Source organism: Aotus nancymaae, unplaced genomic scaffold, assembly GCF_030222135.1.
Source record: "Aotus nancymaae isolate 86718 unplaced genomic scaffold, 86718_ANA_hifiasm-v0.15.2.pri h1tg000002l, whole genome shotgun sequence".
In the NCBI taxonomy this organism is placed as follows: Eukaryota; Metazoa; Chordata; class Mammalia; order Primates; family Aotidae; genus Aotus; species Aotus nancymaae.
Window position 1 is genome coordinate 27008273 of NW_026988413.1, and position 27970 is coordinate 27036242.

At 42.9% G+C, this 27970-nt stretch overlaps 1 protein-coding gene across 1 annotated transcript; it reads left to right on the forward strand.

Moving 5' to 3' along the window:
• Positions 1 to 124: 124 nt before the first annotated feature.
• ZC3HC1 (zinc finger C3HC-type containing 1) lies at positions 125 to 27392 on the forward strand. Its single transcript, XM_021673692.2, has 10 exons — positions 125 to 279; positions 2055 to 2166; positions 10269 to 10419; positions 11576 to 11659; positions 16351 to 16478; positions 20058 to 20212; positions 21099 to 21342; positions 22219 to 22431; positions 23427 to 23633; positions 26951 to 27392. Exons 1-10 carry the CDS (start codon positions 134 to 136, stop codon positions 27017 to 27019), a joined length of 1509 nt encoding a protein of 502 aa, XP_021529367.1. The 5' UTR covers positions 125 to 133; the 3' UTR covers positions 27020 to 27392.
• The last annotated feature ends 578 nt before the right edge of the window (positions 27393 to 27970 follow it).

A 27970-nucleotide genomic window follows, 5' to 3' on the forward strand; every position in this document is an offset into this window, starting at 1 on the left:
ACGGTCAGGGAGACGGGGGTCCGGCGATTACACTTTCCCTGCCAGGCGGCCTCCAGAGGCGGATATTAGCCGCCCAGGACGGAAGTTCCGGAGCCTTCAAACCCTCGGGGAAGCAACTCGGCAGCGGACCAAGATGGCGGCGCCCAGTGAGGGGCTAGCGTTTGCCATGGGGGTTGAAAAGAATTGGGGTGCAGTAGTTCGCTCCCCAGAAGGAACCCCCCAGAAAATCCGGCAGCTGATAGATGAGGGGATTGCCCCGGAAGAGGGAGGCGTGGACGCGTGAGTTCATGAGTTAACCCTGGGTCCGGCGTTGGAAAAGTGGAGAAGGCTTGGGAAACACAGGCCTGGAGAGGGGGTAGCGGGTAGGGAAGGTCCCCCTCGGTCGGCGACTTGGGCAGTGGGGGCTGGCTTCTCAGGATCTGAAAGATACTGGTATTACTATGTTTGATTGGCTTTGATCTTCCCCTCGGGATGTACCGGATTCATAATCATAGCCGAAATTTTGTCATCGGACACGGAGGACCGTTAACTGAATAAGTGCACCTGACTTCTTTTACTTGGGGATTCCTAACCTTTTTTGTGTGGCGTGGACCTCTTTGGCTGTCTGGAGAAGCTTATGAACTCAGAATATTTGTAATTGCTTAAAGTAAATTACATAGGACTATAAAGGAAACCAGTTAGATTGGAATATTGTTATCAAGATAGTAAAAGAAAAAAGTTATTCAGTAACATATTAAAGAGTTCATAATATCTAGTAGTATGTCTAGTCAACCATAATTTTGAAGTAGTGTTGAGCACAAAGCTATTTGAAAATGTGCAACCACCATAATGTGGGAACATTATTTCCATTGGTGACAAATTAACTGGTACTGCTAATACTACTATGGTATTTTTACCTTCGTTCACAATTGAAGAAAATGCTAAATCTTGTCATTTAGAGAGAAATAAATGTCATTTTTACCCATCCAAGTTATTGGATGCTGTGATTTTTTTTTCCCTAAGAACCACACCCCCTTGAGGCTCTCTATGAATCTCTGAGAGTCTTAGAATTTCTTTTTTTTTTTTTTTTTTTTTTTGAGACGGAGTTTCACTCTTGTTTACTAGGCTGGAGTGTAATGGCTCAATCTCGGCTCCACAACCTCCGCCTCCGGGGTTCAAGGGATTCTCCAGCCTCAGCCTCCCGAGTAGCTGGGATTACAGGCATGCACCACCACGCCTGGGTAATTTTGTATTTTTAGTAGAGACAGGATTTCACCATGTTGGTCAGGCTGATCTCTCCAATTCCTGACCTGAGGTGATCCGCCCTCGTTGGCCTCCCAAAGTTCTGGGATTATAGGCGTGAGCCACCGCACCCGGCCAGAATTTATTTCTTTGGAGCTATAATCTTTGATGCAATCCTATTTTTATTAAAATAATGCTCGTCTTTCAGCACTTCCCCAGGCACTGCTGAAGTGCCTTCCACTGAAAATGAGATAATTGCTTTGCTGACTTTTTTTCTCCCTGATTTTTTTTTTTTCATTAAATCTCCTGAAGATCTTTCCTTTATTTGAATTTTTCTAATTGGTCCTTTTTTTTTTTTTGGAAGGTGTGGGTTATCAAAGGTCTCTCCAGGTAGAAATATCAAAATTGTTTTTTCTGCTGTTAACAGATTTCTGAAGAGATTCAAATTGTATAATGCATATCTGAAGCCTTGAGTCTTATTTTTTGTTCACCAAAGTTATGCAGAATACTTGTGGAGAACAGTGAGTGAGTGAAGAGAATAGTTTGCTAGGATTAGTAGAGCCCTGTAGAGGTAGAAATTGATTGAAGTTAGGTGTGGCTAAACTGTAAAGAGTTTTGAATGCCAGACTGAAAAATTGGAGTTTTACTTATTAAATATTATAAAACCATTGAAAATAATAAGCTGAGGAATGACATGAGTAAAATGATTTTTAGGAAGCTTGAAATCCAGTATTGGTGTAATTTATGATACGATACATAGAGAAGCTAGATGGAAAATATTTAAGCAGAGGGATACTGTGAAAGGCTTACCAACAGTTTTGCCACTTTGTTAGGAAGGACACGTCTGCCACATCCCAGTCACTTAATGGATCACCCCAAGTGGAACAATCTTCATTGGAATCTACAAGCAAAGAAGCCTTCTTTAGCAGAGTGGAAACATTTTCTATATCCTTTTTTAGTTCATGTGAATTGCACTTTCTGCCAGCTTCTAGAATTCCTCCAAGGTATTACACATTCCTCCAAGGTATTACTCCAAGGTATTTAAAATTCTTCAAGGTTTAAATTTAAGAATCAAATCCTTCTTTCCGGTGGTCCTGGTATAAGAAGAAGCAAAAAAAAGAAAAAAAAAAAAAGAAGAATCAAATCTTGCTAAGAAATTGTATAGGAAACTCAGCATCCTAATGTTATCCCTCAAAGGGACAATTGAGATTATCTAACCTTTTCTTTTTACCGAAGAAAACACTAAGAGTCTGAGAAAAGAACAAATAACAACTAATACTTGTACATAGTATTATTTTTGGAAGGAAATATTATTATGTTTGATCTTGACCTTAAACCTATGAAAAAAGCATTATTATTATACTTGTTTTACAGAAGAGGAAACAGTTTGGGGCAGGTTATAGGACTTGCCCAAGATGAACCTTTTAGCAAATGGCAGATCCAAGATTATAACCTAATGTTTTTTAGATTATTAGAGACTATACTACTATACTGTCTCTTTCTAGATTTTCCTTTGTGTATTAGCTACTTATTGCTGCATAACAAATTGCCCTAAAACTTAGTGATCTTAAAACAAGAAACATTTTTTATCTCATAATTTCTGTGGGTCCAGGCATGGCTTAGCTGAGTCCTCTGGCTCAGGGTCTTTCACAGGCTGCAATTAAGGTTGGTCAGGGCACTGTTGTTTCAAGGATCAGCTAGGAAATGGTCCACTTCCAAACTGTCAGGTGATTGTTGGCAGGATTAATTTACTGGTGTCTGTTGGACTGAGGGCTTCAGTTCTATACTGGCCATTGGCCAGAGATGCCCCTCCCCACTTGGTTTCTTGCTACATGAACTTCTCTAAAGGAAAGTTCACAGCTTGGAAGCTGGCTTCCATCAGAGTGAGCAAGTGAGAGAACAAGATATAAACCAGCCTCATTTTGTAATCTAATCTCAGAAGTGACATCCCATCACTTTTGTCATATTTTATGCATTAGAAGCAAGTCGCTAGGCCAGCCTATACTCAAGAGGAGCAGATAACACCAGGGCATGAATATAAGGAGTCAGGGATCTTTGGAGCCACCTTAAAAGCTGCTTACATCACCTTGCTTTGACAGAAGTGTTACTTTATATGTGTGTGTGTGTGTGTGTGTGTGTGTGTGTATGTATATATATATATATATATTTTTTTTTTTGTAGAGGTGGAGTTTCACTACATTGGCCGGCTGGTCTCGAACTCCTGACCTCATGATCTGCCCACCTCAGCCTCCCAAAGTACTGGGATTACAGGCATGAGCTGCCAAACCTGACCCTGAATTTCTGTCTTATAAACTATTAACAAGGTCTTGACCTAGGAATCAAAAATTAACAAAATCTCAGAACTTAAGACCATGAAATAAGCCAAATCACACACCATTTTTTGATAAAGAAACTAAATACTGGCCGTTGCAGTGGCTTACACCTGTAATCCTAGCACTTTGGGTGGCCAAGGTGGGTGGATCACCTGAGATCAGGAGTTTGAGACCAGCCTGGCCAGCATGGTGAGACCCTGTCTCTACTAAAAATACAAAATTAGCTGGGTGTGGTGATGTGCACCTGTAATCCCAGCTACTTGGGAGGCTGAAGCAGGAGAATCACTTGAACCTGGGAGGCAGAGGTTGCAGTGAGCACTCTAACCTGGGCAGCAGAGCAAGACACTGTCTCCAAAAAAAAAAAAAAAAGAAAGAAACTAGGCTGGGCACAGTGGCTCATGCCTGTAATCCTAGCACTTTGGGAGGCTGAGGTAGGCAGATCACGAGGTCAGGAGATTGAGACCATCCTGGCTAAGACAGTGAATTTTAGTCTCTACTAAAAATAAAAAAAATTAGCTGAGCATAGTGGCACGTGCCTGTAGTCCCAGCTACTCAGGAGGCTGAGGCAGGAGAAACGTTTTAACTCAGGAGGCAGAGATTGTAGTGAGCTGAGATGGTGCCACTACACTCTAGCCTGGACAACAGAGCAAGATTCTGCCTCAAAAAAAAAAAAAACAGAAACTAATACTGGAATGTTAGTCAAATGAAAAAGTAAGCACGTACTAGTTATCACATTGCATATTTCAAGAAAAGACATTAAGCATTAGATCATAAGTTTATTTACAAACATACCCAGTGTGCTCTATGCCTGAGTTCAAGAATTTAATCCATTTTTTTTGTTTTGTTTTGTTTTGTTTTTCTTCAACTTTTATTTTTAGTTCTGGGGTACATGTGTAGGACATACAGGTTTGTTATATAGGTAAACATGTGCCACGGTGGTTTGCTACACAGATCAATCCGTCACCTAGGTATTAAGCCCAGCATCCATCAGCTATTCTTCCTCATGCTCTTCCTCTCCCATCCCCACCCCCACCAGTCCCCAGTGTATGTTTTTCCCCCCTTGTGTCCATCTGTTCTCATCATTCAGCTCCTACTTATAAGCGAGAACATGTGTTTGATTTTCTGTTCCTGTGTATGTTTGCTGAACTAGCTTCTAGCTCTATCCATGTCCCTACAAAGGACATTATCTAATTCCTTTTATGGCTGTATAGTATCAAAGAAACTGTGAACTCAAACATCCATCTTAAACAGTTGATGTCTTTTTTTTTTTTTTGAGATGGAGTTTCACTTTTGTCACCCAGGCTAGAGTGCACTGATGTGATGTTGGTTCACTGCAACCTCTGCCTCCTGGGTTCAAGCAATTTTCCTGCCTCAGCCTCCTGAGTAGCTGGGATTACAGGCTCCCACCACTACACCTGGCTAGTTTTTGTATTTTTAGTAGAGACAGGATTTCACCATGTTGGCCAGACTGGTCTCTAACTCCTGACCTCAGGTGATCCACCCGCCTCGACCTTCCCAAAGTGTTGGGATTACAGACGTGAGCCACCACACCTGGCCCAGTTGATGACTTTTTTTTTTTTAAATAAGAGATGGGGTCTTGCTATGTTGCCCAGGCTGGAGTGCAGTGGCTATTCACAGGCACAATCCCACTACTGCTCAGCGCGGCAGTTTTGCCTGCTCCGTTTCCAACCTGGGCTGGTTAACCCCTCCTTAGGCAATCTGGTGGTCCCCTGCTCCCAGGAGGTCACCATATTGATGCCGAACTTAGTGCGGACACTTGATCGGCATAGCGTACTACAGCCCAGAACTCCTGGGCTCAAGCAATCCTCCCACCTCAACCTCCTGAGTAGCTGGGACTACAGGCACCCGCCACCACCCCTGGCAGTTGATATCTTATAAAGAAACGTACAGCAAATCGGATCCAAAGTACAAGTCATCATAATTATTAAATGCCAATTGTTTTCACTGAAAATGTCAAATTCTCTGGGCTGTCATTTTGGCTTCTATAGACCATAGAGATTGTGAAGCTGAGGATACTCTAGCCCAACATGGCCAACATAGTACTGATGGGTAGCTCTGTGAAAGGAGCAGAGGCTGAAGGTGTAAGAAATGTGGTACCACACCAAGTCCTCTGTTTTTCACTACTTTGTTCCTTGTATGCAAGGACAGAAAGACCTAGATGGTAGTTTTTTCCAGTGATTTAAAAATCTTTTTAAATTACAGACTTACAGAAAGGTTGCAGAGGTTACAGAGAACCTTTTTTCCCTGAGCTATTTGAAAGTAAGCCACCAAAGTGATGTCTTATTACTCCCAAGTACTTCCTATTAACAAGAACTTTGTCCTACATAACCAGAATGCAATCATCAAAATCAGGAAATTGACATTGATAAGTTCCTACCCTCTAACCTCAGATGCCAGTTTTTTCATCAGTTGTACTAATAACATTCTTTATAGCTGAAGGATCCAGTTGAGAATCACATACTACATTTAGTTGTCATGTTGCTATAGTCTCCTTTGAGCTGGAACATTTCCTCAGTTTTTCCTTGAATTTCATGATCTTGATACAACAGACCAGTTATGTTGTAGAGTGTACGTCAATGATGTTTGATGTTTCTTAGTGATTAGATTCAGGTTATGCAGGAGTGTCGTGAAGCGATGCTGTATTCTCATTGCATCCTGTCAGGTGACACATGATTTCTATTTATCCCTTTGTGGTGTTGATCACTTTGATCACTTGATTAAGGGAGTGTCTGGCATTTCCATTGTAAAATAACTCCTTCCTCCTTTGTGAATAAAAAGTACTTTGTGGGGAGGTTCTTTGAAACTATGTAAATATTCTGTTCCTTGTCAGACTTTAGGTAATTGATTTATTTGTAGCAACATAGACTCATGATTTTCGTTTTTATTCAATAGGTTATAATTCATAACTATTATTATATATTTTGATGCTCCAGTTGTTCCTTATTTAGTCAGTGACATCCCCCTCAGGTTGGCCTTTTGACCTATCCCATAACCCATGACTTCTTTATTGCTTTCAGGAACAAGTTGTTCTAAGCTTATCTTCTTGTCCCATCCCTGGAATCAGCCAATTCTACAAGGATCCTTGGCTCATTTTCAGTGGAGAATGTTATTTAAAAGATAAGATCTGAACTGGGCGTGGTGGCACAGCTGTAATCCCAGCACTTTGGGAAGCCTAGGTGGGAGAATTGCTTGAGCCCAGGAGAGAGACCAGCCTGGGCAACATAGCACGATCCTGTCTCTATATGAATGAATGAATGAATGCCAAGATCTGGGTGCAGGGAGAACTCACAGCTACTGGGATACCACTGTTCTCAGGCCCTCTCAGAGGAAAAAGCTAGAGAATATATATGTTTACGTACACACATACACACACACATTCACATATGTACACACATACGTCAAAATTTACATCCATTTATCTCTATATTTTAGAAACAGTGAGTTCCTTCTGGCATCTCCAGTTGCAATTGTACATCACAGGATTCATTCTAGTTTTCTCCTTTTCCGTATTTGTCCCTCCCTTATTCAACACTGTGAAACATAATTTCTATTATCCTCAATATATTTACTACTTTGATCAATCTCCCTATGTGTGCTTCATCTCCCACTTCTGCCATGCTGCCATCCTTTCTTGCATGGATCTCTCGTCATCCCGTTTGGGCCCTAGCACTCCACACTTGGCTGCCGTAAGCGAATGCCTATTACATACCACTTAGGTTCTGACACCCTGTGCTGAGCTGCCTCTTCCCAGCCTCCTGACTCAGACATCTTCCTTGTTAACCACCTAATGGCTTTAAAACTAAATTGTGCCGGGCGCGGTGGCTCACGCCTGTAATCCCAGCACTTTGGGAGGCCGAGGCGGGTGGATCACAAGGTCAGGAGATCAAGACCATCCTGGTCAACATGGTGAAACCCCGTCTCTACTAAAAATACAAAAAATTAGCTGGACATGGTAGCGCGTGCCTGTAATCCCAGCTACTCAGGAGGCTGAGGCGGGAGAATTGCCTGAACCCAGGAGGCGGATGTTGCAGTGAGCCAAGATCGCGCCATTGCACTCCAGCCTGGGTAACGAGAGCGAAACTCCGTCTCAAAAAAAAAAAAAAAAGCTAAATTGCCTAGGAAAGGGAAGGTTTTTTAGCCATCTTTCTACCTTTGTTTCTTGCATTAAATCTTGATTTTGATACAGTATTTAGATCAATTTCCTTTTCGCTCATTGGCTATAAATTGATCATCATTTTGGTTATGATGATTATTTATTTAACTGTTACTTTTATTCTACATAATCATGGCTCCTTTAATATTTACGTCTAAATTTTGTTTTACAGTCTTCATACTTCCTTTGCTGATATTGGAATGTTTTTCAAATTCCTATATCCCTTTATAAAAATGTAAAACTTTCCTGCATCTTCTTTCATATTTTATCCTTTTTTTTTTTAACTGTGCTTTGTAAAATAAGAGCTCTTCAGGTAGAATTTTTTTTTTTTTTTTTTTTTTTTTTTTAGGCAGAATCTTGCTCTGTTGTCCAGGCTAGAGTGTAGTGGCACCATCTCAGCTCACTACAATCTCTGCCTCCTGAGTTAAAACGTTTCTCCTGCCTCAGCCTCCTGAGTAGCTGGGATTACAGGCACATCCTACCATGCCCAGCTAATTTTTATGTTTTTAGTAGAGATGGGGTTTTACCATGTTAGCCAGGCTGGTCTCAAACTCCTGACATCAAGTGATCTGCCTGTCTCGGCCTCCCAAAGTCCTGGGGCCACTGCACCCGGCCCAGGTAGAATATTAAAAACTGAGGCTGGGCGAGGTGGCTCTCGCCTGTAATCCCAAGGAGAGGCCTTGTGGGAGGCCAAGGAGGGCCTCAGGCATTCGAGTTCAGTTGCTCAAGACCAGCCTGGCCAACATGGTAAAACCATTCCTCTATTAAAAATACAAAAATTCGCGGGGCATGGTGGCCCATGCCTGTAAGCCTACCTCAGAGGCTGAGGCAAGAGAATCGCTTGAACCCAGGAGGTGGAGATTGCAGTGGGCCGAGATTGTGCCATTTGCACTCTAGCCTGGGCTACAGAGCAAGACTCTGTCTCAAAACAAAACAAAACAACAAAAAAAATTGAGCATTTACTATTAAGGAGCAATAAATGTTTTAGGATACCTTTCCAAATATATACTTATAGATGCTTTTAGCTATTTGAAACACATTCTCGCATATCCCCATTGATACTAGCAATCAAATTTTGGAGGGATAATTTTACTTCCTTTATTCTTTGGAAAGTAAAAATGGAGGTGGTACAGTAGGAGAGCATAGGCGAGTGGCAGAAAATATTTCTGTGTTTCACTTTGACCATCTCTTACTGTTTAGGCCTATCGCAGTACTTTCACTAATGTCATTAAGTTCGTAGTGTTTCAGATTGAGTGAAAATTAATGGATCCTATATTCTACCAGATGACCAGTAATAAACTTTTTTTTTCAAGACAGGGTCTTACTCTGTTGTCCAGGCTAGAGGGCAGTGGTGTGATCATACCTTACTGTGGCCTCAATCTCCTGGGCTCAAGCCATCCTTCTCCCTCAGCCTCTCAATTAGCTAAGACTACAGGTGTGCACCACCACATCCTGCTAATTTTTTGATTTTCATAGAGATGTCTCACTGTATTGCCCAGGCTGATGTTGAACTCCTGAGCTCAAGCGATCCTCTCACTTCAGCCTCCCAGTGTGCTGAGATTACAGGCATTTGCCACTGTGCCTGACCAACACATTTTAAACACACAAAATACATAGGGCTTCTTCAAGAATAAGTTAATAACTTTTCCCCTCCACTTACTACTTAAATGACCTTCATCATTCTGTAAAGCATGTGCCTGTGCATTAAAAATAGTTTTTCTGGGGAGGGAGGGGAGGCACAAAGAAAAAAAAGAAAAAAGAAAAGTTTTTCTTGGTTTGGTGCCATGGCTTATGCCTGTAATCCCAGCACTTTGGGAGGCCGAGGTGGGCAGATCATGAAGTTGGGAGATTGGCCAACTTGGTGAAACCCTGTTTGTACTGAAAATGCAAACCTTAACTGGACGTGGTGGCTCGTGCCTGTAATTCCAGCTATTTGGGAGGCTGAAGCAGGAGAATCGCTTGAACCTGGGAATCGGAGGTTGCAGTGAGCTGAGATCACACTACTGCATTCGGGCCTGGCAACAGAGTGAGACTCGGTCTCAAAAAAAAAAAGTTTTTCTCATTGCCTTTCTCCTTAATATTTATTCCTATATACCTTAAGAATGAGTTAAGATTGTAATTTTTTTTTTTTAATTTAAGCCCTAGAAGCTAAGAGAGATTGTAATTTATGACCTACTCATTTAATATACTTGCAGTGTTCACTTGTGATTCCAGCACTTTGGGGGGCCAAGGTGGGTGGATCACCTGAAGTCAGGAGTTCAAGACCAGCCAGAGCAACATGGTGAAACCCTGTCTCTACCAAAAAATACAGAAATTAGCCAGGTGGTCACAGCTACTTGGGAGGCTGAGGTGGGGGAATTGCTTGAACCTGAGAGGGTGAGGTTGCATTGAGCTGAGATCGTGCCACTGCACTCCAGCCTGGGTAACAGAGGGAGACCTTTTCCCAAAAAAAAAAAAAAAAAAAGTGTATATATATATACACACACACACACACACACTTATATATACATTTGTGATGTTGCTTTTCTTAACATGGATACTCTTTGAAATGGGCAGGTAAGCCCTCTGAGCTGTCTCCCCTCGTCTGTGCAAAATATGGCTGGGTCACAGTTGAATGTGATATGCTCAAGTGCACTAGCTGTCAAGCTTTTCTCTGTGCCAGTTTACAACCAGCTTTTGACTTTGACAGATGTAAGTATAAGGTACAAATTACGTTTTTCTCCATACTGAAATAGATACTATCCTGGTTTTCTGGAAAAAAGAGTCAGTTTAATCAGAAAGTGTGTACTATTATATATGACAAGGTGTATTTGTGATTGCTTTCACCCTGTTAGCTTTAATTCTTTTTTTTTTTTTTTTTTTAATCTTTTTGTCTTTTTGAGATGGGGTCTCATTCTGTTGCCCAGGCTGAGTGAGATGTAGTGGTGCAATTACAACTCACTGCAGCCTCAACCTTCTGGGCTCAAGTGATCCTCCCACCTCAGCCTTCCAAGTAGCTGGGACTACAGGTGCAGTGCCACTACACCTGGCTAATTTTAGTATTTTTTGTAGAGGTAGAGTTTTGCCATGTTGCCCAGGCTAGTCTTGAACTCCTGAGCTCAAGTGATCTGCCCACATCGGCCTCCCAAAGTACAGAGATTACAGGGGTGAGCCATAGTGCCTGGCCAGTCTTTTTTCTTCTTGTTTTTTTTTTTTTTTTTTAAAATTAAGCTAGCTACTACAGCATGGACTTAACATAATGTAATCTAGGTAACAGCAGCATGTTTACTTTATTATTCCAAAATGTATACTTTTAGACAAAGAGTGACAAAGGACTTTTGTGAAGGCTCACACTTTGGAATGCTCTGCCTTATAAGATGTACGCAGCTGGATGCAGTGGCTTACACCTGTAATCCCAGCACTTTGGGAGGCTTAGGCAGGTGGGTCACATGAGTTCAGGAGTTTGAGACCAGCCTGGCCAACATGGTGAGACTCTGTCTCTATTAAAAATACAGAAAAGCTACTCAGGAGGCTAAGGCAGGAGAATCTCTTGAGCCTGGGAGGTGGAGGTTGCAGTGAGCTGAGATTGCACCACTGAACTCTAGCCTCGGCAACAGAGGAAGACTTTGTCTCAAAAAAATAAAAAGTAAAAACAAGATACATGGTATCTCCTTTGTTGACCTTAGGATCTCAGTTTAGAAGCTGTTTTGTGGAAAATATTAAGATGATGTCCTTGCTAATATTTTCACATTTTAAAATTCTCTTAGTTATTTTTATTTTTAGTTAAATCTCTACTCTTAGAGGCCATTCATTGGATTTTGAATCTATAGAGTGTTTTTTAAGGCGTCGCTGTTTATGTGGATTTCAGATAAGCAACGATGTGCTGAGCTGAAGAAAGCCTTGTGTACTGCCCATGAGAAGTTCTGTTTCTGGCCAGACAGCCCATCTCCAGGTACTTATTTCTAAGAATTCCTGTTCACCATTTCTCCTTTGTCATTGCATTTCTAATATTGTCTACTTGTTTGTGAAAACTTAGTCTTTGAAGTTTCTTCTTCTCTTTTTCTATTTGCATTTTTCCAGAAGAACTTATATTCACTTGTGTTATTTCTTACCTTTATTAAATGCATTTGACATACTTAAGGCTTTAGCCATAGATATGCATTATCCCATGTAATCCTTACAGGGGCCCTGGGAGGTAGATGTTATCTTTTTTTTAATTTAATTAATTTTTTTTTTTTTTAAAGACGGGGTTTGACCATGTTGGTCAGGCTGGTCTTGAACTCCCGACCTCAGGTGATCCGTCCACCTTGGACTCCAAAGTACTTGAATTACAGATGTGAGCCACCATGCCGGCCTACGGAGGTAGATATTATCAAACCAGTTCTTTTTTTTTTTTTTTTTTTTGAGATGGAACCCTGCTTTGTCGTCTAGGCTGGAGTGCAGTGGCACGATCACGGCTCACTGCAACCTCCTCCTCCCGGGTTCAAACGATTCTCCTGCCTCACCTCCCAAGTAGCTGTGATTATAGGCACCTACCATCATGCCTGGCTAATTTTTTTATATTTTTGGTAGAGACAAGGTTTCACCATGTTGGCCAGGCTGATCTCGAACTCCTGACCTCAAGTGATCCACCCGCCTCAGCCTCCCAAAGTGCTGGGATTACAGGTGTGAGCCACCATGCCTGGCCACAACCCAGTTCATTTAGGTGAAGAAACTAAGAATCAGAGGTCTTAAAACCAAGTAAAGAGAAGCTATAACTAAGTTTAATCTGATTTCAAACCCTCTGCTTTTCCCACCACACCAAGCAACACCATATTCTACCTAGGCTTCCTGTAGAGGGAGTACTAATAGCAATAATGGTGGAAGTTAAACAGGGTTCATTTGCTAAAGAAGACTCACAGGACCCCAAGTGAGAGTGATCACAAATCTGCAATTTATTACAGTAAAACAGTACACTATCACAACAGCACTGAAGTAAGGGTGTCATCACAGCCATAGGCTGTCTATCTGGGGAGGCCAGGTCCACCCTCCTGTTTCCTCTTTATATAAGGGCCATGACAGGACATACTCTCCCTTGAATCAGGAACTACTTATGTGTACACAGAACACTTTGGAATAAGAGAGCCCAAAATGTAATCTCAACTGGGTTTTTTTTTTTTTTCAATTTTTATTATTTCTTTTTTTTTGAGACAGTCTCATTCTGTAACCCAAGCTGGAGTGCAATGGCATGGTCTCAGCTCACTGCAACCCCTGCCTCCCCGGTTCAAGTGATTCTTCTGCCTCAGCCTCCCAAGTAGCTGGGACTACAAGTTCATGCCACCATACCTGGCTAATTTTTGTATTTTTAGTAGAGGCGGGGTTTCACTATGTTGGCCAGGCTGGTCTTGAATTCCTGACCTCATGATCCTCCTGCCTCGGCCTCCCGAAGCTGGGATTACAGGTGTGAGCCACCACGCCCAGCCTCAACTGGGTTTTTGAAAATAATTTTGTTCATCATTTAAAAAAATATTTTGTTTTAAAAAATATTTTGTTTGTCCATAATCCTAACACTGGGAGGCCAAGGCAGGAGGATCACTTGAGTTCAGGAGTTTGAGACCAGCCTGAGCAGTAAATATAGTAAGACCTCATCTCTATTAAAAATAAAAATAAATAAATATTTTGTTGATCATGTAGGCATGTTCCTGCTAACTAAACAGCTTCAACAGCAGAGCCCTCTGATGGGGAATCTAAGAGCAGGTATAAAAAATTCTTTAGACCCGTAGTTAAAAAGCAACACTGTTCATCCCTATATTTCATGCCTTGACCAGGAATCAGTGCCATATAGGTGTATTTTTTATTTCAGTAGGATAGCAGGCTACTTCCAGGGTCACTGATGGCTAGGAATAGTCCATGATTTATCACTAAAAGGAAAAAGTAGATTGAAAATAACCAGAGATTGCTCTCTACCTTTGATCAATGAAGGTATGGTAGAAAAGAGTTTATTAAAATTGTTAAAATGAAGATGATTATGTAAGACGGATTTCCTGCTGTTGAAATAGCTAGGATTTACTAATTATTTAACTGTAGAGTATAACAGAACTTGGTCCTCTGAGGATTTGAATCCATCCCTGTCTAGTGCACTCAGTCTGAGTTTTTTTTTTTTTTTTTTTTTTTTGAGATGGAGTCTTGCTCTGTAACCAGACTGGAGTGCAGTGGTGCAGTCTAGGCTCACTACATCCTCTGCCTCCCAGGTTCACGTGTTTCTCCTGCCTCAGCCTCCCCAGTAGCTGGAACTACAGGCATGTGCTACCACACCCGGCCAATTTTTGTATTTTTAGTAGAGACAGGGTTTCACCATGTTGGCCAGGCTGGTCTCAAACCCCTGACCTCATGATCTGCCCGCCTTGGCCTCCCAAAGTGCTGAGATTACAGGCGTGAGCCCCCATGCTCAGCTGTGTAAGTTTTTAAGGTCTGCCAGGGCTCTATTGGTGGTTCCCAGCTCTTGTTACTATACATTCTGCTTTCTTGACCTCATTCACAACTTCAGCTACCACCTTGGAGACCTCTAATTCCTATCCAGATCTCTCCTTTGAGCTTGACTTATATTTTCATCTACCTTCTAAACATTTCCACTTAATATTATAGGTAGCTGGAACTCAACATGTATAAAACTGAACTGAACTCTTCATCTCATACCTAAAACTTTCTCCATCGTGGCAAATGGCACTAACTTTCCCATCCAGTTGTCCTAGCCAGAAACCTGGAAGTCACTTGAGATGCTCTTCTCTATCGTCACCCACTTTGACCTATCCATTCTGTCTCCTAAAAGGGTCTTAGCTATGACCTTTCAAGTATACAATCCCTTGGTTTGGTTCTTTAACATTCAAAGGACGTATATGTGGAGAAAAGAACACTCACAACTATTTACACTTTACGGTTAAATTTATTAAGCAAAACTAATAAATATAATTTTGAAGGAAATTTTCTTCTAACATTTACCAATAATTTTAAACTAAATTAAATTTCTTTAAACATTTTAAATTACAATGATTAATTTACTAGGACTGCTTATTTTAAACACGTCACTTTAAACAGTAAAATGTACAAATATATTAATTACAAAATATATCTTTAAACTTAAATATATATTTTCATGTTGGGTTTAGTTTCTTCACTGTTTACTTTTTTTTTTTTTCTTCTGAGACCGTCTTGTTCTGTCACCCAGACTGGAATGCAGTGGCCTGATCTTGGCTCACTGCAGCCTTGACCTCCTGGGCTCAAGCAGTTCTGTCATATCAGCCTTCCAAGTAGCTGGGACTACAGGCATGAGCCACCATACCCAGCTACTTTTGCTATTTTTTGTTTCCATCTTTTTTTTTTTTTTTTTGAGATGGAGTCTCGCTCTGTTGCCTAGGCTAAAGTGCAATGGTGCAATCTCGGCTCACTGCAACCGCCACCTCCCAGGTTCAAGTGATTCTCCTGTCTCAGCCTCCTGAGTAGCTGGGATTATGGGACAAGCCACCACATCCAGCTAATTTTTATATTTTTAGTAGAGATGGGGTTTCATCTTAGTGGTCAGGCTGATCTTGAACTCCTGACCTCAAGTGATCCACCCGCCTCAGCCTTCTAAAGTGCTGGGATTACAGGCGTGAGCCCCGACTCCCGGCCATTGCCAGATATAATTATACTATAGTATATAATCAGTTGCCACACTGCTTAGATTTCAGACAGATTCTTTCTTTTCCAAGGTAGGTATTACCAGTATAATTCCTAATTGTATACTTTATATACTCTGGTACCCAGTTATGCTTCACCTTATAATGTAAGCCTTTTTGTATCTCTTGTGTAGACTTTAGGAACATGCCATGTTTTTCATTCTTAGCTCAATAAGTTACAACTTGGGAGTTGTTATAAAATGTTGGTTCTTTAAGCCCTTTCACCTATTTAAGCCTCCACCTCCACTAACTCTGTTTTGTTTTCTCTTTCTTGATGTAACAAATTTCAATCATACACAGAAGTACACAGAATGAGATAAATAATGAAACTCCATCACTCAACTTCAACAATTATCACCTCATGGCCAATCTTGTTTCTATATCCCTAACACCTAACAAACACCTTGCCCCTCTGCATTATTTTGAAGCCCAGTCCCACATACTATGCCATTTTATCTGTAAATATTTTAAGATATAAAAGATATGGATTCTACTTCTCTTTTTTTTAAGATGGAGTCTCACTCTATTGCCAGGCTGGAGTACAGTGGCACAATCTCTGCTCACTGCAACCTCCACCTCCCAGGTTCAAGCGATTCTCCTGCCTCAGCCTCCTGAGTAGCTGGGACTACAGGCGTGTACCACCATGCCCAGCTAATTTGTGTATTTTTAGTAGAGATGGGAGTTTCACCATGTTGGCCAGGATGGTCTAGATCTCTTGACTTCGTGATCTGCCCACCTCGGCCTCCCAAAGTGCTGGGATTACAGGCGTGAGCCACTGCGCCCGGCCAGATTCTACTTTTTAAACATAGTCACAGTAGTATCATTATAGCCCCATCAAAATGAAAATCAGTAATTTCCTGATATCATCAAGTTTCCTCAGTCGTTCAATAGTGTTTTTTATTTTTGACAGTTTACACCAGTATAATCTTCCAGTTTACTTTTTCCACAGACCGATTTGGGATGTTGCCCCTGGATGAGCCTGCTGTCCTTGTTAGTGAATTCCTAGATCGTTTTCAAAGCCTTTGTCACTTGGATCTCCAGCTTCCTTCCCTAAGGCCGGAGGACTTGAAAACCATGGTAAGTTTTTCCTGACTATGCTGCAGTGGCCTCCAGTTATTGCCAGCATTTATACCTGAAGCATTTCTTTTTTTTTTTGGAGACAGACTCTTGCTCTGTTGCCCAGGCTGGAGTGCAGTGGTGTGACCTTGGCTCACTGCAACCTCTGCCCCCCGGGTTCAAACCGTTCTCCTGTCTTAGCCTCCCCAGTAGCTGGGACTACAGGCGCAGGCCGTCATGCCTGGCTAATTTTTTCTATTTCTTTTTTTTTTTTTTTTGAGGCAGAGTTTCGCTGTTATTACCCAGACTGGAGTGCAATGGCGTGATCTTGGCTAACCGCAACTTCCACCTCCTGGGTTCAAGCAATTCTCCTGCCTCAGCCTCCCGAGTAGCTGGGATTACAGGTGCACACCACCATGCCCAGCTAATTTTTGTATTTTTAGTAGAGGCGGGGTTTCACCGTGTTTACCAGGATGGTCTCGATCTCTTGACCTCGTGATCCACCCGCCTCGGCCTCTCAAAGTGCTGGGATTATAGGCGTGAGCCACCGCACCCAGCCTAATTTTTTCTATTTCAGTAGGAATGGGGTTTCCCCATGTTGCCCAGGCTGGTCACAAACTCCTGAGCTCAGGCAATCCATCCACCTCAGCTTCCCAAAGTGCTAGGATTACAGGTGTGAGCCACTGCGCCCGGCCTGAAGCATTTCTTTTAATGACAACACGATGCAATTACTACGAAGAGAACTGCTTGTCTGTCTCTCAGCTGACCTTTTCAGTCTCCACCAGGAAGGTAACTGTTGAGAGTTCCATTTGAATATTTAGGTATAATTTTTTTTTTGAGGTGGAGTTTTGCTCTTGTCCCCAGGCTGGAGTGCAATGGCGTGATCTCAGCCCACTGCAACCTCCTTTTCCCGGGTTCAGACGAGTCTCCTCCTTGAACCTCCTTAGTAGCTGGGATTACAGGCACCTGCCACCACACATGGCTAATTTTTGTGTTTTTAGTAGAGATGGGGTTTCACCATGTTGGCCAGCCTGGCCTCGAACTCCTGACCTGAGGTGATCCACCCACTTTGGCCTCCCAAAGTGCTGGCATTACAGGCATGAGCCACCATGCCCTGCAGGTATGGTTTTTTAAATGGCATAGATTCAATTTAAAATATATGTATATAAGTAGAGAGTTTATTTGAGCCAAGTTTTAGGGCTATAACCTGGAGGCATAGATTCAGGTTTGCCCTGAATATATGCTTCCCATGAATTCAATTCTATCTTAATTTATTACTTGAACTAATTAACAGAAAATACTGAAATACAGTCTGGGCGTGGTGGGTCATGCCTGTAATCCTAGCACTTTGGAAGGCTGAGGCAGGCGGATCATGAGGTCAGGAAATGGAGACCAGGTCCTGACTAATACTGTGAAACCCCATCTCTGATAAAAATACAAAAAGCTAGCCAGGCATGGTGGCACACATCTGTAGTCCCAGCTACTCGGGAGGCCAAGACAGGTGAATTGCTTGAACCTGGGAGGTGGAGGTTGCAGTGAGCTGAGATTGTGCCACTGCACTCCAGCCTGGGTGACAGAGCGAGACTCTGTCTCAAAAAAAAAAAGAAAAGAAAAAAAAAAAGAAATACGACTACATATGATTTATTGCATATCATTTTCCAAAGAAAGTAACAAACTCCCTTCTCCTTATGAATAGAAACGTCTAAATGCTCTAGTCAGGCCGCGTGTGGTGGCTCATGCCTGTAATCCCAGCACTTTGGGAGGCTAAGGCAGGTGGATCACCTGAGGTCAGGAGTTCAGGACCAGCCTGGCCAACATGGTGAAACCCAGTCTTTACTAAAAATAGAAAAAATTATTCTGAAGCCACTTCGAGTGCTAAAAAAGAATTTTTTAAAAATGCAAAAAATTAGTCAGGCATGGTGGTGTGTGCCCCTAGTCCCATCTACTCTGGGAGCTGAGGCAGGAAGATTGCTTGAACCTGGGAGACAGAGGTTGCAGTGAGCCAAGATCATATCATTACACTCCAGCCTGGGCAATAAGAGAGAAACTCCATCTCAAAAAAATAAATAAATAAATGCTCTAGTCAATCTGTACTTTGAAACTGAATATTTACTGTCCCATTTCATCACCATGTGGGTACTCCATGAAGACAAGACATGAAGACAAGCTTTACTGTAGGAAATAGTAGCCTCTTAAAATTAAGAGAGTGATATGGGTTTTAGCATCAAACTATTCATCTCTTGAACTTCTGTCCAAGTACTAACCAGGCCTGACCCTGCTTAGCTTCCAAGATCAGACGAGATCAGGTGCATTCGGGGTGTTATGGCCATAGACGCAAACTGTTAACCTCTGATGCTTCTTATGAATATTACCCTGTCTCTAGCCAAGGCAATTTTTTTCACCAGATCAGAGTTCCTTTTTTTTTGAGATGGAGTCTTGCTCCGTTGCCCAGGCTGGAGTGCAGTGGAATGTTCTTGGCTCATTGCAGCCTCCATTTCCCAGGTTCAAGCAGTTCTCTGCCTCAGCTTCCCGGGTAGCTGGAATTACAGACACCTGCCACCATGCCTGGCTAATTGTTGTATTTTTAGTAGAGATGGGGTTTCACCATCTTGGCCAGGCTGGTCTTGAACTCCTGACCTTGTGATCCACTCGCCTTGGCCTCCCAAAGTGCTGGGATTACAGGTGTGAGCCACCTTGCCCAGACAGTTCCTAATTTTTCTTAGAACAAAAATAAAGTCTAACAAAGCTCTGTCATTCTGTCAAAAAGTAATTTCAGAGCGAGGGGCACAGTCATGCACACTTGTAGTCACAGCTACTCAGGAGGCTGAGGTGGGAGGATTGCTTGAGCTCAGGAGTTCAAGACCAGCATGGCCAACATAGTGAGACCCCATCTCTAAATTTTTTTTTTTAATGTTTAAGTAAATTTAGCGTTAGGCTAAGACATAGCAGTAATCTGTTTTCACTATTTGAGTTTGAAGTTTGCATGTTTCAGGGAAAATCTGCAACTGGTAAATTGAAAACAATTTAGTAGTAACAAGAGTTTTGGCAGTTCCAGGGAAACTCTGTCTTTCTCAGTCGGCAGATCCAGGGCAATTCAGAAAGCTTCTGTGTGGGTCTGGGCGTGGTGACTCACACTCTGTAATCCCAGCACTTTGGGAGGCTGAGGCAAGTGGATCATCTGAGGTCAGGAATTTGAGACCAGCCTGGCCAACATGGTAGAACCCCATCTCTACTACAAAAATAAAAACATTAGCCAGGTGTGGTGGCACCCACCTGTAATCCCAGCTACTCAGGATGCTGAGGCAGGAGAATCTCTTGAACCCGGGAGGGAGAGGTTTGCAGTGAGCTGAGATTGCGCCACTGCACTCCAGCCTGGGCAAGAAGAATGAAATTCTGTCTCAAAAAAAAAAAAAAGAAAGAAAGAAGCCTTCTGTGTGATACTATAGCCCTGTCCTGGAAGTATTTGTTCTCTCTGAACTGTCTTCATGTTTGTAATTTCCTTCCTGATTTTTGACTTGTACCAACTAGGTATGTTATAATGTATAATTTTTCTTTTTATGGTGGTTAAAACTTGAAGTTTTTTACTTGGCTCCTCTGTAGTGCTTGACAGAAGACAAGATCAGTCTTCTCCTACACCTACTTGAAGATGAACTTGATCACCGAACTGATGAGAGGAAAACTACAACCAAATTAGGCTCAGACATCCAAGTCCACGTCACTGCCTGTGTTCTCTCTGTGTGTGGCTGGGCATGTAGGTGAGTCAGCGAATTTTGCCCAGAGACAGGAACTATGACAACAGCATTATACCCATATATATCAGTCCCTAATCATATTTAGAAATCACATGGTGTTTCCCGTGAGAAAAAGAGACAAAGAGAAACTGGTTGGGGGGTGGCAGCAGGGAGAATGGGTAATAATAATTAGTAACAAAACCAGAATTCGAATTCAGGAATTCTTAGTGTCACAGCTGAACTTTGTTTCTTGTGCTGTTGCTTCTCAACTGGGAATTTGTATTCTATAAACAGTGAAGCTCCTTTCTAAAAATAGAAAATAAGCTCTTTTCTATTTTTAAGAAGGAAAAATAGGAAGTTCTTTTCTATTTTTAGAAAGGAAGAAAAATCCGCTTAATTGGTAAAAACTACCATAGGAAACACCAGCTGGAGTCCTCAAGGCCCCCATGTTGCTATTTCCATTCCAGCTGCTCAATTTGGCAGAGACTTCCACTATCCTTAATCTACCAAAGAGAGCATATTTAAAATAAATCAAGATTGGTTCTGACAGTAAATAAATCTTGATTTATTTTAAATATGCTCTCTTTGGTAGATTAAGGAATGTTTTTTGTGTAAAGGGAAAAGGTTTAAGAAGGGACAGGAGAAACTTTTAAAACATGCCTGCAAAACAGTCTCACCATAGAGAGCACACTAAGAACCCTAGGTCTTTCTATGGGAAATATATGAGAAATGACAAAGCATGAAGCTGGGGTCCTGAGATTGGAGCACAAAGGCTCTGACAGGACATGGTTCCCGTCCACTGGACTGTTAGAAATTGGATGAGATAAAACATACTCTCAAGACATTACACTTAGTCATTTGGAATTGTGACACTTTGAGAAAACTCTCTTTCTTTTTCATTCCTGTCTAGTTCCTCTTTGGAACCCTTGCAGCTCTCCCTGATAACATGTTCGCAGTGTATGAGGAAGGTGGGGCTCTGGGGCTTCCAGCAGATTGAGTCGTCCATAGCTGATCTGGACACATCGTTTGGCCTGACCAGCTCCCCTATCCCAGGCCTTGAGGGGCGGCCAGAGCGCTTCCCTCTGGTGCCTGAATCTCCTCGGAGGATGATGACCCGGAGCCAGGATGCCACTTTCTCCCCAGGCTCAGAGCAGGTATGCACCTAGCTTGTTTGGGGTGGACTTTTTTTTTTTTTTTTTGAGACGGAGTTTCACTCTTGTTACCCAGGCTAGAGTGCAATGGCGCGATCTCAGCTCACTGCAGCCTCCGCCTCCTGGGTTCAAGCAATTCTCCTGCCTCAGCCTCCCGAGTAGCTGGGACTACAGGCATGCACCACCATGCTCGGCAAATTTTTTATATGTTTAGTAGAGACAGGGTTTCACCATTGACCAGGATGGCCTCGCTCTCTTGACCTCGTGATCCACCCACCTCGGCCTCCCAAAGTGCTGGGATTATAGGCGTGAGCCACCGCGCCCGGCCTTTTTTTTTTTTTAACTGTCCTCTGAAGTGGATGAATTGAACTGGAGTGGACTTTGAAACAACATTCTTGGCAAAAATGTTGTTGCTAGAAAATTGGAAATTAATTTAGGGAGATAGGCTTCACTTTCTACCACACTGGTTACAATGCCACATGGTGTTTCTGTTCACTAATGGAGAAGCTAAATTCAGCCAGATGCGGTGGCTCATGCTGTAATCCCAGCACTTTGGAAGGCTGAAGTAGGCAGACCACTTGAGGTCAGGAGTTTGAGACCACCCTGGCCAGTATGGTGAAATCCCATCTCTATGAAAAATACAGAAATTAGCCAGGCGTGATGGCGGGTGCATGTAGTCCTAGCCACTTGGTAGGCTGAGGCAGGAGAATCACTTGAACCCAGGAGGCAGAGGTTGCAGTGAGCGGAAATCACCCTGCTGCACTCCAGCCTTGGTGACAGAGCAAGACTCCGTCTCAAAAAAAAAAAGATTAAAGAAGTGTTTCTGACCATGATCATTAATATCATTTTCGTACTTCCATTATCTCCCCTTTCCTTCAGGCTGAAAAGAGCCCTGGTCCCATTGTGTCTCGAACTCGCAGCTGGGACTCCTCCAGTCCTGTTGACCGTCCTGAGCCAGAGGCTGCTAGCCCCACCACCAGAACCCGCCCAGTGACCCGAAGCATGGGAACAGGTGACACCCCTGGCCTGGAGGTACCATCTAGCCCTCTTCGGAAAGCCAAGCGAGCTCGCCTCTGCTCCTCCAGTAGTTCGGTGAGTCCACCTCACATGTAGCAGTGGCTGAGCATAGACAGCATGTTGGGATTTCCCTGGGCAGCATGGAGAAGCAGCCCTTCCATGGTCCATTGCAAAAAGTAGACCATGTGAATATGTTTAAAGTTGGGTGACCAAAGGGAAAAAATGTCAGACATTTGCTCCTTTGGGGTAGCTTCTGGAGAAATAATAGAGATCTCAGGCAAATGGAACAGCAGTGTGATATGGGGACAAACCTGATAAGGCAGTGGTCCCCAACCTTTTTGGCACTAGGGACTGTTTTTGTGAAGACCATTTTTCCACATACATGAGAGGTTGGTTTCGGGATGATACAAGCACGTTACATGTATTGTGCACTTTTTATATAATGAAATAGTTATACAACTTACCATAATATAGAATCAGTGGGAACCCTGAGCTTGTTTTCCTGCAACTAGATGATCTCATCTGGGGGTGATGGGAGACAGTGACAGATCATCAGGTGTCAGACTCTCATAAGGAGCCAGCAGCCTAGATCCCTCGAATGTGCAGTTCACAGTAGGGTTCCTGCTCCTATGAGAATCTAATGCCGCTGCTGATCTGACAGGAGGCGGAGCCTAGACAGTAATGCAAAGGATGTGGAGTGGCTGTAAATACAGATGAAGCTTTCCTTGCCCGGCTGCTGCTCACCTCCTGCTGTATGGCCTGGTCCCCATCCATGGCATGGCCTAGGGGTGGGGTATCCCCTATCCTTTTTTTTTTTTAATCTGGCACCCAATGCTCAGAGATTAAGAGGTATCCCCTATCCCTTGTGATAAGGTATAGTTTGTTTAACATGAAAGGAGTGAAAAAATAAGGAAAATGAGAGGAAAATATCTCGGCAGAGTTTAAAGGAGAGCATAAACACTTGAAGTATGGGTAGTTATGAGATTCTGGATTTGATGACTAATAGCAGTGCCTCCCTGAACTTACATAGCATCTGCCCATGAATGCTATTTCTTTTTCTCCTTCCTCAGGACACATCTTCCCGAAGCTTCTTTGATCCCACCTCTCAGCATAGAGACTGGTGCCCTTGGGTGAATATCACACTTGACAAAGAAAGCAGGGAGAATGGTGGAACTGAACCAGAGGCCAGCGCCCCAGCAGAGCCAGGCTGGAAGGCAGTGCTGACCATCCTGTTGGCCCACAAACAGTCCAGCCAGCCAGCTGAAACAGACTCTGTGGTGAGATAAGCTATTACCTTGTGTGTGGACAGCCCTTGCTGTTTATAGGAGGAGGAGCAGAGGCTGGTCCTATATTTAGCACCCCACCTGCCCTCAGCTTTCATATGTCAAGTTATTTGGGTTTTTTTGTTTGTTTGTTTGTTTGTGAGATGGAGTTTTGCTCTTACTGCCCAGGCTGGCACGCATTGACGTGATCTCTGTCACTGCAACCTCTGCCTCCTGGGTTCAAGTGAGTCTCCTGCCTCAGCCTCCTAAGTAGCTGGGATTACAGGCATATACCACTACGCCCAGCTAATTTTTTTTTCCTTTTTTTTCTTTTTCCTGCAAACTACACAAAGATGTTTTTGTTTTTTTTTGAGACGGAGTTCTGCTCTTTCGCCCAGGCTAGGCTACAGTGGCGCAATCTCAACCTCCACCTTCTGACTACAACCTCCACCTTCTGGTTCCAAGCGATTCTCCTGCCTCAGCCTCCTGAGTAGCTGGGATTACAGGTGCCCGTCAGCATGCCCGGCTAATTTTTATATTTTTAGTAGAGATGGGGTTTCACCATGTTGACCAGGCTGTTCTCAAACTTCTGACCTCATGATCCACCCACCTCAGCCTCCCAAAGTGCTGGCATTACAGGCGTGAGCCACCACGCCCGGCTAATAGGTCAAGTTAGACTCATTTTGCTTTCATCCTAGGGAATAGGCGTAGAACCGGTTTGTCTTTCTGCACTTTAGCATATGACATTCCATCAAGTTCTGATAAATTCTTTTGTTCTCTTAAATAAAATGACTCCAAATAGAAAAGGAGTACAGAAACAGAAATAGATGAATAGGCAGCTGCTCCAGCCTCATATTGCAGACAGCTGCTTTTTCTTTCAGTTGCTGTCACTTGCACCTGGCCAGTTAACTTAGCTGTTTGGAGCACTGGACTCTGACACCAAGATGATGGCTTCATTCCGCATGCTGGCCACATTACTTTACTCTGTTCCATAGCCCAGACTGTGACTCTACTAGCCATTTTAGCCATGACTGCTGTGGGTTACAAATGTGGGTGTCAACTGAGAAGAAAAGTCAAGTGTTTGCTGTGTGTAAAGATTGGAAGTGATAGGCTGGGCAATATGGAATCCTGAAAACTGGGTCTCTCCTTGGCTGGCTCACTCCCAGATTTTCCTTGTAGCTGGTAACAATTTCTGACCTCTATAACTTGCAAGGACAAAGTAAAATAATGCTTGTCACCAGATATTTACGAGCAGCATTCCCAGATTCATGGTTTTGTAGGGTTACAGGATTCCACCGGAGGGAACTATAGTAATGCTAGAAGTCCAAAAGTGTGTATTAGTACACTTAGTAAATATACAGGTGAAAGTTTTCCAGGTTTTCACAGAAAACTTGGCAGTTTTTAGCAGGACTCCTCTGTCACTGCCATACTAAAAAGAAAGCCCATGGGGTTTTACTTTTGTTTTGGGGTGGGAAGTTGGCCTCATAACTGGACGTGGATTCCAGGACTTCTTTTTTTTTTTTTTAACTAATGTCCTGTTTAAAGGACTTTTAAGATCTTTTTTCTTTTTTTTTTTTTTGGTAGTATGTCTTTTAACCTTCTGACAGCTGCTGCGACTGGAAGCTAGAAAGCTTAATAAGGTTGTGTGGTAAAGGATCCTGATGTTTGAGAAAAAGCGTATACTAAGGCTGTGCGTAGTGGCTCACGCTTGTGATCCCAACACTGGAATGCCAAGGCAGGCGGATCACCTAAGGTCAGCAGTTCAAGACCAGCCTGGCCAACATGGCGAATCCCCGTCTCTACTAAAAATCCAAAAATCAATAGTCAGGTGTGGTGGTGCATGCCTGTAATGCCAGCCACTCGGGAGGCTGAGGCAGGAGAATCTCTTGAACCCAGGAGCTGGAATTTGCGGTGAGCTGAGATCATGCCATCACACTCCAGTCTGTGCAACAAGAGCAAAATTCCATCTCAAAAAAGAAAAGAAAAAAATTAGCCAGCCTGGTGGTGTGTACTTGTAATCCCAGCTACTCCAGAGGCTGAGGCAGGAGAATCACTTCAGCCCAGGAGGCGGAGGTTGCAGTGAGCCGAGATCGTGCCACTATACATCAGCCTGGGCAGCAAAGTGAGACTCCCTTTCAAAAAAGGAAGAGGATAGATTTTTTTTTTTTTTTTTTTTTGTGAGATGGAGTTTCGCTCTTGTTACCCAGGCTGGAGTGCAATGGCGCGATCTCGGCTCACTGCAACCTCCGCCTCCTGGGTTCAGGCAATTCTCCTGCCTCAGCCTCCTGAGTAGCTGGGATTACAGGCAAGCGCCACCATGCCCAGCTAATTTTTTTTTGTATTAGTAGAGACGAGGTTTCACCCCATCTGGGATTGAAGTGAGCCCAGATGGGGTGCTGGGATTACAGGCGTGAGCCACCGCGCCCGACCAGATTTTTTAAAAACTATGAAAGTGTCATATGAGAAACTGGAGGTAACTGTGGATCATCTTGCTAGACATTCTTTGTACTCTTACAGAGACCCTTCATGCATGGAATATTTGCTATTTATTTTGATTCTCAAAGGCAGACAGGGTATGTTGCCTGTAGTCCCAGCTACTGGAGAGACTGAGGCAAGAGAATCATTTGAACCCAGGAGGTGGAGGCTGCAGTGAGCCAAGATTATGCCATAACCTGGGCAACAGAGTGAGACTTCCAAGTGTTCTGATTCACCAAGAGCTTTTATCTCCTAATGAATTACTTTGTCTCCCTTTACCACCATTTCTCAGAATCTCAGAGCATTTCACAGGCATGATCAGATGGCAGTGAGATTCTTCCTATTATTAGCACTGCCAGCTAAAACAAAGCTGTGAAGACCAAGGCCAAGGCTTAAACTCATAGGAGTCATTCAACTCTTTTTTTATTACTTGGCCTTGGTTTATATTGTTCACTTCAGCTAGGCCTCACATTAGTATAAATACTTATTCACAGGAATAAGTCTTTATAATGAACTAGGGCCAATTCAGCATCATGAGTGAAAAAGCAGTGCTAAACATGATGTACAACAGTGAGTTAGAAGTGTCATCCTCAAGTACAAAGAGGAGGACAGATACAGATGCCTGAAGGGAGGATACGAGCCGAGTCTTAGAGGTTCAGAGTGTGTTAACAGGAATCTAACAGTAGAACCCCAGCCCCTTGATCTTTAGTCTGACTTTAGTTATATGTTATGTATGGCACACTACAAAGTGAATTTTTATTCAGTTCTAGACATGTCTAGATCATGTAGGAGAAATGATCTATCCTTTGTCTCTATAAAAGAATATAATCACTAATAATAAGCTTTTCTACCTACAGAGTCTCTCTGAAAAATCAAGGAAAGTATTCCGAATATTTCGGCAGTGGGAATCTCTATGCTCGTCCTGAAGATATTCCAGCCCCTTGTGGAGACAGCTGGAATGAGAGTGACTCTTTGAAAAATGAAGACCGAGTTCCTTTTGGTCAGCTGATGCTAAGTTTTTCCTGTTCTGGGTTAATCATAAGGACTGCCTGTTGTTACAAAGGCAGTGAGTGTCGACCATCTGCATCTGGCTGAGGGAGACCAGATGTCATCGCTTTCAGGTTGTGGCGGGGTAAGGGCAGCAAGCCTGGTTGTGTTGAAGGAGTGTGGGGTTATCTGACTAGCGGGAGGACCAAGGACCTCACTACCCATTTCAGCATCTTCAATGTGGGGCAGTGTTCTGAGGACTCTTCTATCCCAGGAGTATGACAGCGTGTGTTAATAAAATATTTGCTAAGATTCTCATTGTTGGAGAACTGTTTTCCCCTTTACTTTGTGGGCTGGTTTTCAGATTTGCTGTAAAGCCTAAAATTTATTTGTGATTCCAGTCAAGGAAGTATAATCTTTCTTTTTTCTTTTTCTTTATTTTGAAATGGAGTCTTGCTCTGTTGCCCAGGCTGGAGTGCTTTGGCACTATCTTGGCTCACTGCAACCTCCGTCTCCTGGGTTCAAGCAATTCTCTGCCTCAGCCTCCCGAATAGCTGGAATTACAGGTGACTACCACCATGCCCAGCTCATTTTTTTTTTTTTTTGTATTTTTAGTACAAAAAATTTTTATAGACAGAGTTTCATCATCTTGTCCAGGCTGGTCTTGAACCCCTGACCTCATGATCCACCCACCTCAGCCTCCCAAAGTGCTGGGATTACAGGTGTGAGCCACCTTGCCCAGCAGTATAATCTTTCTTAAATCAAAAGCAAGGTGATTTTCATTGCGGTTGTAACACACCACAAACTCCATTTCCTGGTGTGTTACAGTGAATGGTAAGCCGATAATTTTCTCTTTGCTTTGATAATAACAGAATAAAAGAATGTAATGG

Bases quoted from the DNA above. Each gene is read 5' to 3' on its own strand.
- ZC3HC1 (XM_021673692.2), top strand. From the start codon at position 134: ATGGCGGCGCCCAGTGAGGGGCTAGCGTTTGCCATGGGGGTTGAAAAG. The intron at 2,167-10,268 runs ATATCCTTTTTT...TAACATGGATAC, and splicing joins GCAGAGTGGAAACATTTTCT to TCTTTGAAATGGGCAGGTAA. The intron at 21,343-22,218 runs GTATGCACCTAG...CCTTTCCTTCAG, and splicing joins TCTCCCCAGGCTCAGAGCAG to GCTGAAAAGAGCCCTGGTCC.